Genomic DNA, 14,293 nt, shown 5'->3' on the forward strand with positions numbered 1-14,293 from the left:
TCGAGTACTATAGATGGGTCAGTTTTTGTCCAGTGTGTGCAGGAGGGCTTCCTGACACAGTATGTAGATAGGCCAACAAGGGGCGAAGCCACATTAGATTTGGTACTGGGTAATGAGCCCGGCCAGGTGTTAGATTTGGAAGTAGGTGAGCACTTTGGTGATAGCGATCACAATTCTGTTATGTTTACTTTAGTGATGGAAAGGGATAGGTGTATACCACTGAGCAAGAGTTATAGCTGGTGGAAAGGCAATTACAATGAGATTAGGCAATATTTAGGGAGCATAGGATAGGAAAGGAAACTGCAGGGGATGGGCACATTAGAAATGTGGAACTTATTCAAGGAAAAGCTCCTGTGTGTCCTAGATAAGTATGTACCTGTCAGGCAGGGAGGAAGCTGTAGAGCGCGGGAGCCGTGGTTTACCAAGGAAGTGGAATCTCTGGTCAAGAGGAAGAAGAAGGCTTATGTTCGGATGAGATGTGAAAGCTCAGTTAGGGCGCTTGAGAGCTACGAGGTAGCCAGGAAAGACCTAAAGAGAGAGCTCAGAAGAGCCAGGAGGAGACATGAGAAGTTGTTGGCGGATAGGATCAGGGTAAACCCTAAGGCTTTCTACAGGTATTTAAGGAATAAAAGAATGACGAAAGTAAGATTAGGCCAATCAAGGATAGTAGTGGTAAGTTGTGTGTGGATTCAGAGGAGATAGGGGAAGCACTTAATGAGTATTTCTCGACAGTATTCACTCTAGAAAACGACAATGTTGCCAAGGAGAATACTGAGATACAGGCTACTAGACTAGGTGGGATTGAGTTTCACAAGGAAGAGGTATTAGAAATCCTACAGAGGGTGAAGATAGATAAGTCCCCTGGGCCGGATGGGATTTATCCTCGGATCCTCTGGGAAGCCAGGGAGGAGATTGCCGAGCCTTTGGCATTGATCTTTAACTCATCATTGTCTACAGGAATAGTGCCAGACGACTGGAGGATAGCAAATGTGGTTCCCCTGTTCAAGAAGGGGAGTAGAGACAACCCTGGTAATTATAGACCAGTGAACCTTACCTCAGTTGTTGGTAAAGTGTTGGAAAAGGTTAAAACAGATAGGATTTATAATCATCTAGAAAAGAATAAATTGATTATAGGGATAGTCAGCACGGTTTTGTGAAGGGAAGTTCGTGCCTCATAAACCTTATTGAGTTCTTTGAGAAGGTGACCAAACAGGTAGATGAGAGTAAACCGGTTGATGTAGTGTATATGGATTTCAGCAAGGCGTTCGATAAGGTTCCCCACAGTAGGCTATTGTACAAAATGCGGAGGAATGGAATTGTGGGAGATATAGCAGTTTGGATCGGAAATTGGCTTGCTGAAAGAAGACAGAGGGTGGTAGTTGATGGGAAATGTTCATCCTGGAGACCAGTTACTAGTGGTGTCCCGCAAGGGTTAGTGTTGGGTCCACTGTTGTTTGTCATTTTTATAAATGACCTGGATGAGGGCGTAGAAGGATGGGTTAGTAAGTTTGCAGATGACACTATGGTCGTTGGAGTTGTGGATCGTGATGAAGGATGCTGTAGGTTGCAGAGAGACATAGATAAGCTGCAGAGCTGGACCGAGAGGTGGCAAATGGAGTTTAATGCAGACAAGTGTGAGGTGATGCACTTTGGTAGGAGTAACCAGAAGGCAAAGTACTGGGCTAATGGTAAGATTCTTGATAGTGTAGATGAGCAGAGAGATCTCGGTGTCCGTGTACACAGATCCTTGAATGTTGCCACCGAGGTTGACAGGGCTGTTAAGAAGGCATACAGTGTTTTAGCTCTTATTAATAGAGGGATCGAGTTCCAGATCCAAGAGGTTATGCTGCAGCTGTACAAAATTCTGGTGCGGCCGCACTTGGAGTATTGTGTACAGTTCTGGTCACCGCATTATAAGAAGGATGTGGAAGCTTTGGAAAGGGTGCAGAGGAGATTTACTAGGATGTTGCCTGGTATGGAGGGAAGGTCTTACGAGGAAAGGCTGAGGGACTTGAGGCTGTTTTCATTAGAAAGAAGAAGGTTGAGAGGTGACTTAATTGAAACATATAAAATAATCAGAGGGTTAGATAGGGTGGATAGGGTGAGCCTTTTTCCTAGGATGGTGACGGCAAGCACGAGGGGGCATAGCTTTAAATTGAGGAATGAAAGATATAGGACAGATGTCAGAGGTAGTTTCTTTACTCGGAGAGTAGTAAGGGAATGGAACGCTTTGCCTGCAATGGTAGTTGATTCACCAACTTTAGGCACATTTAAGTCGTCATTGGATAAGCATATGGATGTACATGGAATAGTATAGGTTAGATGGGCTTGAGATCGGTATGACAGGTCGGCACAACATCAAGGGCCGAAGGGCCTGTACTGTGCTGTAATGTTCTATGTTCTATGAAACCAGGTGTTATAGAGAAGGGACAGCAAAGTAGACATGAGGAATGTCATAGATAATGGGAACTGCAGATGCTGGAGATTCCAAGATAATAAAATGTGAGGCTGGATGAACACAGCAGGCCAAGCAGCATCTCAGGAGCACAAAAGCTGACGTTTCGGGCCTGGACCCTTCATCAGAGAGGGGGATGGGGGGAGGGAACTGGAATAAATAGGGAGAGAGGGGGAGGCGGACCGAAGATGGAGAGTAAAGAAGATAGGTGGAGAGGGTGTAGGTGGGGAGGTAGGGAGGGGATAGGTCAGTCCAGGGAAGACGGACAGGTCAAGGAGGTGGGATGAGGTTAGTAGGTAGCTGGGGGTGCGGCTTGGGGTGGGAGGAAGGGATGGGTGAGAGGAAGAACCGGTTAGGGAGGCAGAGACAGGTTGGACTGGTTTTGGGATGCAGTGGGTGGGGGGGAAGAGCTGGGCTGGTTGTGTGGTGCAGTGGGGGGAGGGGATGAACTGGGCTGGTTTAGGGATGCAGTGGGGGAAGGGGAGATTTTGAAACTGGTGAAGTCCACATTGATACCATATGGCTGCAGGGTTCCCAGGCGGAATATGAGTTGCTGTTCCTGCAACCTTCGGGTGGCATCATTGTGGCAGTGCAGGAGGCCCATGATGGACATGTCATCAAGAGAATGGGAGGGGGAGTGGAAATGGTTTGCGACTGGGAGGTGCAGTTGTTTGTTGCGAACTGTGTACCCGGTGCGACACTGCATCCACTGTACCCGGTGCGGCTTTCTCTACATTGGGGAAACCAAGCGGAGGCTTGGGGACCGCTTTGCAGAACACCTCCGCTCAGTTCGCAACAAACAACTGCACCTCCCAGTCGCAAACCATTTCCACTCCCCCTCCCATTCTCTTGATGACATGTCCATCATGGGCCTCCTGCACTGCCACAATGATGCCACCCGAAGGTTGCAGGAACAGCAACTCATATTCCGCCTGGGAACCCTGCAGCCATATGGTATCAATGTGGACTTCACCAGTTTCAAAATCTCCCCTTCCCCCACTGCATCCCTAAACCAGCCCAGTTCATCCCCTCCCCCCACTGCACCACACAACCAGCCCAGCTCTTCCCCCCCACCCACTGCATCCCAAAACCAGTCCAACCTGTCTCTGCCTCCCTAACCGGTTCTTCCTCTCACCCATCCCTTCCTCCCACCCCAAGCCGCACCCCCAGCTACCTACTAACCTCATCCCACCTCCTTGACCTGTCCGTCTTCCCTGGACTGACCTATCCCCTCCCTACCTCCCCACCTACACCCTCTCCACCTATCTTCTTTACTCTCCATCTTCGGTCCGCCTCCCCCTCTCTCCCTATTTATTCCAGTTCCCTCCCCCCATCCCCCTCTCTGATGAAGGGTCCAGGCCCGAAACGTCAGCTTTTGTGCTCCTGAGATGCTGCTTGGCCTGCTGTGTTCATCCAGCCTCACATTTTATTATCTTATGAGGAATGTCATATCAGTCATGATCCTGTTGAATGCCAGAGCAAGCTCAAGGGGCTGACTAGCCTACTCCTGTTCCTATTTCTTACGGTTTCATATTGATCTTGTTATTTAAGGAAGCATCTTGCTATTGGTCTTGTTACTGAAGGATACATTTTGCATTGGAAGCCATGCAAAGTGAATTTCCTGGGATTATGAAGAGGTGACTTGATTGAAACCGGTAAAATATCAAGGGATTTTGATGGGATGGGTGTGTAAAAAGATGTTCCTGCTTGTGGAACAATCCAGAGTTAGGGTTTTCTGCTCTGAGGGTTTCTCAGAGTCTTTCTCAGCCTCTTCCTCAAAAGGCAGTGGAAGTAGAGTCTGTGATAGAGATAATGGGAACTGCAGATGCTGGAGAATCCAAGATAATGAAGTGTGAAGCTGGATGAACACAGCAGGCCAAGCAGCATCTCAGGAGCACAAAAGCTGACGTTTCGGGCCTAGACCCTTCATCAGAGAGGGGGATGGGGAGAGGGAACTGGAATAAATAGGGAGAGAGGGGGAGGCGGACCAAAGAGAAAAGAAGATAGGTGGAGAGGAGAGTATAGGTGGGGAGGTAGGGAGGGGATAGGTCAGTCCAGCGAATACAGACAGGTCAAGGAGGTGGGATGAGGTTAGTAGGTAGGAGATGGAGGTGCGGCTTGGGGTGGGAGGAAGGGATGGGTGAGAGGAAGAACAGGTTAGGGAGGCAGAGACAGGCTGGGCTGGTTTGGGGATGCAGTTGGGGGAGGGGAAGAGCTGGGCTACCTCCCCACCTATACTCTCCTCTCCACCTATCTTCTTTTCTCTCCATCTTCGGTCCGCCTCCCCCTCTCTCCCTACTTATTCCAGAACCCTCACCCCATCCCCCTCTCTGATGAAGGGTCTAGGCCGGAAATGTCAGCTTTTGTGCTCCTGAGATGCTGCTTGGCCTGCTGTGTTCATCCAGCTTCACACTTTATTATCTTGAATTCAAGTCTGTGACTACTTTTAAGTAAGAGCTAGACAAACTGTTGAGGCTCAAGGAACTGAAAGGATATCAGCTGTCGGCTACAACGTGGAATATTCCAGTCACAAAGGTCTTGAATGGCAGAGCAGGTTCAGGGGGCTGAGAGGCTGCCTCCTCACACGTATATTTCTATATGTGGACATACATTGAATGTTCACAACGAATTGTCCAACCTGAGAGAGCAAAGTTATGCATTCAACAACAAATAGTGAAGCATACCCAGAAAATAAGGTCAAAGTAAGAAAGTTATGATGAATTCTGAGCTTGTTTTACCAACCCAGAGTAACAGTTTCCATTACCAAGAAAAATCATGGTGAAGCCAAGCAGGTGTAGCTAAAGTAACAGTTCGTTTTTGGCACTTGGAAAATTGAGTTGACGAGTTGTTGGTAAATTACATTTGACTGAACAAAAATACAGATGACTGAAACACTGTACCATTGTGCACCAGGACTGAAAAGGGAAAGCTGACACTTGGACAGCATTTTTCAAATGCTAAGGTTATTCCCTATGCTTTACAGCCATTGCACCGCTTCTGAATTCATTGTGACAACATGTTTACTCAAGCTTTCACAAACAGCAATGATATAAGTGAGAAGATAATCTGTTTCGTTGATCTTATTTGAGGAATAAATATTTGAAATTGTACCTGAGGAAACTGAATTCTCAACATCAGATATGACCATGGGATGTTTAGTGTCCATTACAAGGGTTAACAATGCGTTCTTCAGAGAAGTTCTCAAAAAGCTGATTGTTTTGACAGTAGAGCATTTGCAAAGTTTGGCATGGGAGTGTAAAACTAGATTATGTCGCACAATCTCTGGAATGAGACTTGTGACTGGAAGGTGAGAGTGCTGCCAGTGAGTCCAGAGTGAAATCACATGGCTGTCTGACTACAATTCAAAGTATCACCCTGAGAGCTCAGACTAAAAATAGATCAGTGAAGTTGAATTGCAGAAGTTCAGCACAAAAATCAAAGATTACAATTTGGGGTAAATCCCAGAAAGTCCTACGTGAGTTGATTTTTGAAAGTTATACATTTCATAGAATTTGACAAAATGCCAAAAATATTTTTCAAAGATACAAACTCATTAGCATGAGTCACATGAAAGAAATAAAAGATTTGTCCAGTTCCTTTGTATATCTGTACAAGGATGTTGTGCATCTGAATTTTCTTGTTTTTTTAATCAGCATCGAAGGAACATGGGCGTCACTGGCTGGGCCAGCAATCATTGCTGGTTACCAGTTGCCGTTCATGGTGAGCTACCTTCTTGAACCACTGCTGTCTATATGCAGTTGACCCACAATTCAGAAAGGGAGCCAATTCCAGGATTTTGACTCAGTGACAGTGAAGGAATGGTGATATATTTCCATTTCAGGCTGATGAGTGGCTTGAAGGGTGACTTCTCCATGCTTGAACCAAGGCTGTAATGAGGTCAGGAGAAGAGTCACCCTGGTGGAACCCAAAGCAAGTGCAGTTGATGATACCCTCCGTCTCTGCACTGATGATTGAGAATAGAGTTATGGGGCAGTAATTGACTGGGTTGGATTTGTCCAGCCTTTTATGTGCAGGACATACCTGGGCAATTTTCCATTTGTCGGGTAGATGCCAATGTTGTCACTGTAGGAAGAGCTTGTCTAGGAAAGCGACAATTTCTGGAGCTCAAGTCTTCAGTACTATTGCCGGAATATTGACGGCGCCGGTAGCCTTTGCAGTATCCAGTTTCTGGATATTACGTGGAATGAATCGAATTGGCTGAAGATGAGTCTTTAAAGCTGGGGACCATTTGAGGAGGCCGAGTAGGACCATCCGCCCAGCACTTTTGGCTGAAGATGGCTGCGAATGCTTCAGCCTTAGCTTTTGCCTTGCTGTGCTGGGCTTTTCCATCATTGAGGATGGGGATATTTGTGGAGCCTCCTCCTCCAGTGAGTTGTTTAATTCTCCACCTCCATTCATGACTGCATGCGGCAGGACTGCAGAACTTAGATCTGATCTGTTGGTTCTGGGATCACTTAGCTCTGTCCGTCACTCGCTGCTTTTGCTGTTTGGTGTGCAAGTAGTCCTGTTTGGTGGCTTCACCGGGTTGATACCTCATCTTCAGGCATGCCTGATGCTGCTCCTGGCATGCCCTCCTGAGCTTTCCATTGAACCAGGGTTGATCCCCTGGCTTGTTGGTAATGTTTGTGTGGGGAATATGCTGGGCTATGAGTTTGCATATTGTGCTGCAGTACAATTCAGCTGCTGTTGGTGGCTCCCTCCTTGGTATAGTACTAAAGTTATGGGGCCATCTGAAATCAGACCTCCAAGTCTTGCCAAAACATCAGCATTGCACAAGATAATTTCACAGCATAAACAGTGACAGGATCAGCCCTGTCAATGCGTCAGAGTCCTCCTTAGGAACATCTGAGGGCTAGTGCCAAAATTTGGAGAGCTGTGTCCCAGATTCGTCAAGCAAGAGCCTGACATAGCCATACTCAACGAATCATGCCTTACAGACAATGTCCCAGACACCACCATGGAAATGTTCTGTCCCAATGGCAGGACAGACCCAGCAGAGGTGGTGGCACAGTGCCATACAGTCAGGAGTAAGTTGCCCTGAGAGTCCTCACAACATTGACTCTGGATCCCATGAAGCCAGACAACTTCAGGTTAAACATGGGTAGGAAGGCTCCTGCTGGTTACCATGTACCATCTTCCCTTAGCTGATGAATCAAGACTCCTCCATGTTGAACAACACTTGGAGGAAGCACTGAGGCTAGCAAGGGCTCAAACTGTACATTGGGTGGGAGATTTCAATGTGTACCACCAACTGTGAGTAGGCAACAGCGTGACTGATCGAGCTAAAGGACATAGCTGTGAGACTGGGTCTGCAGCAGGTGGTGAGGAAACCAACCAGAGGGAAAGACATAGAGCACCTCATCCTTATCAATCTGACAGCTGAAAGTGTATTGGTGTGACAAATGTATAACCATATTGGTAAGAAGCATCACTGTGCAGTCCTTCTGGAGACAGAGTCTTGTCTTGACAATGAAAATACCCTCCATTGTGTTATGTGGCGATATCTCTGCACTAAATGGAACTGACTCTGAAAAGATCTAGCAACTCAAGACTGGGCATCTGCGGGGCACTGTGGTCCATCAACAGCAGCAGAATTGTACTCCAGCACAAACTGTAACCTCATGGCCCGGCATACCCCCCCCTCAACCATTCCCATCAAACCAGGGGATCAACCCTGGTTCAACAGAGAGTCCAAGCAGGGATGTTGTATCAGAGATGATGGGAACTGCAGATGCTGGAGAATCCAAGATAATAAAGTGTGAAACTGGATGAACATAGCAGGCCAAGCAGCATCTCAGGAGCACAAAAGCTGACGTTTAGGGCCTAGACCCTTCATCAGAGAGCTCTCTGATGAAGGGTCTAGGCCCGAAACGTCAGCTTTTGTGCACCTGAGATGCTGCTTGGCCTGCTGTGTTCGTCCAGCTTCACACTTTATTACCAACCACGGATGTTACTCTGTTTGCTATTTTCTAGCTGCATGGTTTGTTTATTTAAGAGAGAAATCACAAGAGTGAACATAATTTAAATTGCACGTCCTAAAAGGCCATTGCTGAAGAGCTAACCACTTTTAATCAGAACTGACATATCTGTCTCATTGCTCATTCCACGCCCAAGTTGGAGTCAGCTCTAGCTGCTAGTGGGAAACAACTTGCATCTCTTGAGTCTGAAGATTAAGCCTCCTTCCAGACTTGTGAGCACACAATCCAGGCTGATAGTTGGATACATTACTAGGGAAATACTGCACTGTTAGGGCTGAAACGTGGTGTTTACTGGACACCAAGGTGATGCAGAGTGAATACATCGAAAGCAGTATTTTCATTGAAGTGGACCAGTTTCATTTGTGATCCCCAGGGTGGTGCAGGAAGGGGCAGACTGTTTAAATATAAACAAACAGCAACAAAATGGATCGGTGGGGGTGGTGGTGAGAATCACGTAAAGGCAGAATTAATGGCTATTTAAATGTGAGTGGCATTCAGAGCAAAGTAGATGCATTAATAGCATGAATAGAAGTTAACAGAAATGGTTATAGAACCGTGGTTATGAGGAGAACAAAGTTGGGCAGTAAATATTCATGGCTAACTATCTTTTCAAAAGGATAATGAGGAAAGCAAGCCAAATTGCAGGTAGATTTGTCAGTACAAGATGGAATAAATACAATGACAAGAAATGCTTTGTGAATGGAAGATGTAGTATCTGTTTGGGTGGAGTTAAGAAATGACAAAGGGGAGAAGACAGACTACTTGCACAAGTAGTTGCACCCTCACTGTAGCTCAGACAAAAAAATGAGATTACAGTGTCATGTAAGAAAGGCAGGACTGTATATTCATCTTGGGTGCCTTAAATCTTCATGTAGATTGGGAAAATCATCTTGACAGAGGTACCCATGAGGAATTCATCGAGTTGATTAGGGACAGTTTTTGACACACAAGAGTATGTGGTGGATCCAACCAGGAATCAGATCAAGTAATATGTAATGAAGCAGGCTTAATAAATGATGCCAAGGTAAAAGATCCTTTGGAAAACAGTGGCCATAACGTGGTCGAATTTAGCATTCGTTTTGTGACTTCCATGGAAGCAACTGTACTAAACTTTATTAAGGGTAATTACACTGGACTGAGGCTAAAATGGCTGGACTAGACTGGGAAGGGTGATTAGCAGAAAAGACAGTTGCGCATTATTGATTTTAATTGTGCCTTCAGCTGCGCTTGGCCCTCAGCTCTGCAATTCCCTCTCTAAATTTCTCCACTTCTGTATCTTTTTGACCTCTTAAAAGCTAATGCAGATATTTGCAGGAAGTAGACTGCTCACTAAGATAAGATAGAGGGTTGTGATTAGTGGGACATTTTCAGGATGACACCCTGTAAGCAGTGAAGTGCTGCAGGGATCAGCGCTAGGCTCACAATTCTTTACAATATATAATAATGACTTTGAGTCAAGTGAATGTGCAGTAGCCAAGTTTGTAGGTGACACAGAAAATGGCAAGTTGTGAGAATGATGTGAAGAGTCTGCAGAGGGATACAGACCAGTTAAGTTTCTTGGGAAAAACTTGCGATGTGGAATGTAGTGTGGGAAAATGTGTGTTTCTGCACTTGGGCATGAAGAATAAAAAAGCTGAATATTACTTAAATGGAGAGAAACTGTAGAAAGCAGCAGCACCGATGGAGTTGAAGTCCCTTTGAGGTTCTTTTCACAAGCTGCCATCCAAGTTCAGCAGGTAAAAGCAAAGTCAGATGGAACGTTTGCCTTTATTTAAAGAAATGGAGTACCAAAATGAGTACCTCTTCCTGAAATTGTACAAGGCACTTGGCAGACCGTACTTAGAATATTGTGAATAGTTTTTGTTTGCTTATCGAAGGAGCGACAGTCTGGCATTGGAGACAGTCCAGAGGTTCACTGGGGTTGATTCTGGATCTGGAGAGATTTCTGATCAGGAGTAGAAGTTGGGCCTTTACTCATTGGAGTTTAGAAAAATAAGAGGCGATCTTGCTGGAACATGTATGGTACTTTGAGGCATGGCAGGGTCTTAAATGCTGAGAGGTACTTTTCCCTTCTGAAAGAGACTAGTGTTAGAGGGCATCATCTCAGTGAAAGATTGCACATTTAAGTCGGAGTTGAGAAGGAATTTCTTCGCTGAGGGTAGAGAATCTACAGAACTCTTTACCGCTGAGAGCTGACAAGTCTGGGTCATCTAAATTATTCAAGGCTGTGTTGGAGACAGATTTTTAATCAGCAGGAGATTCAAGGGTTATCAGGAAAAACAGCAAAGTGAAGTTGACGATTTTCACATCAGCCATGATCTTACTGAATGAAGATACAATGGGCCAAATGGCCTACTTCTGCTCCCATGTCTTACGGATGTACTGTCTTTCAGAAGAGAACTTAAGGCCTTTGTTACCCCCTCTAATGCACTATACGTAGAACAGCAGGGCACATTGACTAGTGCCTTGAGTAAAACGCGAGATCTGGACACATACCATCCTGCTGTTTGTGAGAGCTTGGTGTGGACCAATTGACTTCTGCATTAAACACTGGCTGCATCTTAAAAATTCTTAATTGTTTCTGAAACACTTGGGAAACTGCATTTGTGAATAGTGCTTGTAAACTATGGCAATATGATATTTAAGTTGAATCCATTGGCTGATATTTTCCTTCTATCCCATCCAGGGTGCCATCCTCACCACTATGTTAGCAACACGAAACTTCTCAGGTAGGTTTAATTGAAATCCTTTGTTTTGAAAATAATTCCCTCATTAATCCCCTGGTGAGATGTCACTTGAAAATTCTGAAGTAGACATGAATAGCAGGCAATCTATACATGTGCCATCATCTCTGCATTCGACCAGATTTATCATAGTGGTTTGCATATCAAGCTTGATTACAAAACAAGCAGCAGAAAAATTTGAGAGGGGTTTCGTTCATTTATACTCTCCACAACATGCCAAGCAATTTGTTTTTATGGGAGGTAAAAAATAGCTGCCTGTGATCACCCAGTGAGAAGTAGTCACATGTGACAGAAACTACAAGAACACAGAAACAGGCAAAATGGAAACTAAAGCTGGTTGCATTGAATGTACTAAAAGTTTTGGGTCATGGGAAATTGGAAACTGCTCCAGTACTGATTAAGATAATGGATGAGATGGTTGTGGCCTCAAGCTCACTTACTTTTGTGCCTTGCCTGACTCCTCGATTTCCTCCTGTGAAAAATGTAAGTAACTGAGCCTTGAATCAACACGAAAATGTAGTTTCCACAGAAAAGAATATTGCACATGACAGCAACATTGAAAAATATTCTCCTCATCCCTGTCTTAAAAAGGTGATCTCTTGTTCTTAAACTATGCCAACTCATTTTATTCTCCCTGTAATACCTGTAAAGTTTGTCTCTCTAACTGCTCGACTCTATCCACATTCTGAGACACTCTGAAGAGTTTCTCTCTGACTTCCTATCAGTTCCTTTGAGCATTGTGAAGATCTCAACCAAATCACCTCTTGTCCTTCTCAAATCCATGAAGTCCATCTGTAGTTTGTATAATATCCTCATCATGGAACCTTGTTGAGTCCACCCTTTATTTGATAAATAAATGTGAAGGAGAGAGAGGTGGAGAAGTTTCAGGAGGGATTTCCTGAGAATTGGCTTTGGATTGCTGAAAAGTCTGCAAATTATGGAAGAATTGCTTTGGCCACAGGCGCACCAGTGACCAGGAAGTGAGAAACAAAGTTTGAGAAGGGACACTGGGTTAGGTGCACATGGAAGTAGAGTATGTGAGGTATGCAAAGGAGGTGGGTGGGTATTCAGACCCAAGTGATTGATATTCAGCAGCCTAGAGAAGGTGTGTTTATGTCCTGTTATGTCCCTGGCTGCTGATAGTGCTGGATAAGTCAGATTGCAGAATGAAATCTGCTTTGACAGATAAAATTTTCCTTTTGTTTGAAGGCAAAATGATTATTTTTCACTGAAACAAACACACTCAGCTGGAGATTTGATTTGAACAATAAAACAAATATCAGTTACACAAAAGAAATAAAAATGAAATAAAGCAGTCATGTTATCCAAACATATCTCAACAGTTTGAAAGAATTTCAAGCATACAAGGATGTATTATGCTATCTGCTTCCCAGAACCATCATTATACAGTTATTCAAGCAAAAATTATTTCCCTTTCATTTAAATTTGAAAGTTTGACTTAACTGCTTTTTCTTCACTTCCTGTCCTGTAAGCTGTGAAGTCCTTTGCTTGAATTTTCATTCAAATGAGAGCTCTGACATTTTCAGCTTTCAATAACAAATGAGGTTTTATTTTTTAGCAAATGTTCCTGGTCTGTAAGTTGCACAAACATCACTCTTTGCCTGCAGTAGTTCATTCCTTTATTAGTCTGAACAATGTCCTTTTTTCGAGGAGACACTCTACTGGTGACTCATTCCACACAAGTGTTCTTTGAATCGCTGAAAAGCTTTTCCAGTCCCTGGGCTTTATTAAATTGAAATTAGTGCTTGATTTATTCTAAACCCAGAAGCAAGCTCATATCTTTTAACATGATCTTTGTCCTGTCAAAAGTCCCCACAAAGTCATGAAACACTCCAAGAAGCCTTCAGTCATCTACTCTGACACATACCTGGTTAAAATCGTGGTTTTGGAAAGACTGACCGATTTATTTTTAAATCCCTTCACAAAGGTCAATTGGCACCCATATGCCACTCATTTGAAATCCACATTCGAGAAAAATCATATTAATACCTCTAAATCAGAAACCTTGGATCACTGTAGTCCTAGTTTATATCTGCCATATTAGTGTACACATTTTGCTTCATGCCTTTTTCATCTCACTTTACACCCTTAGTGAAGTATATAGTTTTACTTGATAAGACACTGTTTTAAACTGTGCGATACCTCAGAATGTCACAAACTACTTGCATACCGATTCTTTAATTTTCTAATTGCTTCCAGTAACGTGAAGCATTTTTCACCAAGTGCTTCCAGCAGTTCAATTTGTTTTTCACCTTCTTTGAAAGTAAGCTATTGGATTTTTCCTTGGCTGTTCGCACACTTGTTAAGTGCTTGTTGCCTAACTGAGAGAGTAAAATAGATCTCTGCACCTGGTCTGTTGTGCGCAACTTGACTTGTTGAAAATAAATGTTTGTAGATTTGAAGTCAGCTACAAAAGTGTAAGCATCCATGATATTACTGATTGTGTAGTATCTAACACCTCCCTTTTATGTTTCACAGCCACACCCTTTAAACTGACCTGAGATTGTAAAACAGTGCAGTATAGACATCAGTCATTTTTGCACAGCTAAAGCAATCAAACCTATTCAGTAGAAATGCGGCAGTCGATTCATCTTGTTCCAACAGCCAGAGTTCACCTTGTTTCCTTTGCTGTGGTTTGGCGGTTTGTTCATATTCAAAGCAAAATACATTGCCTGTCATACAAATACCTTCACAAAGCCAAATCCTTTCACCTTTCTCTTCATTATTCACCGAAAACTTATTCTTTTACTCCATTTTTACCTCAGATCATCCTATTAGCTAGTGTGTGTGTGTGAGAGACAAGTACCAGAAATAATTCAGTTACAGCCATTTTTTCTACTTCATTTATGAGATGTGGCAAGACCAACATTTATTCTGGATGTAAGTTTGCTCGCTGAGCTGGAAGGTTAGTTTTCAGACGTTTCGTCACCATTCTAGGTAACATCATCAGTGAGCCTCCGGTGAAGCGCTGGTGTTATGTCCCGCTTTCTATTTATCTGTTTAGGTTTCCTTGGGTTGGTGATGTCATTTCCTGCATTGGTGATGTCATTTCCTGTTCTTTTTCTCAGAGGATG

The 14,293-nt window shown here is 44.0% G+C and overlaps 1 protein-coding gene across 40 annotated transcripts in view; it reads left to right on the forward strand.

Moving 5' to 3' along the window:
* The window catches only part of LOC125448018 (calcium/calmodulin-dependent protein kinase type II subunit beta), a 246,823-nt gene that overhangs the window by 149,919 nt on the left and 82,611 nt on the right, over nt 1-14,293 (forward strand). For all 40 annotated transcript variants that reach the window (XM_048522902.2, XM_048522904.2, XM_048522905.2 and 37 more), the window contains one exon: nt 11,141-11,183. In XM_048522902.2, the coding sequence (XP_048378859.2) occupies nt 11,141-11,183 (43 nt within the window). The remainder of the gene's footprint in view (nt 1-11,140; nt 11,184-14,293) is intronic.

Source organism: Stegostoma tigrinum, chromosome 40 (genome assembly GCF_030684315.1).
Source record: "Stegostoma tigrinum isolate sSteTig4 chromosome 40, sSteTig4.hap1, whole genome shotgun sequence".
NCBI lineage: Eukaryota > Metazoa > Chordata > Chondrichthyes > Orectolobiformes > Stegostomatidae > Stegostoma > Stegostoma tigrinum.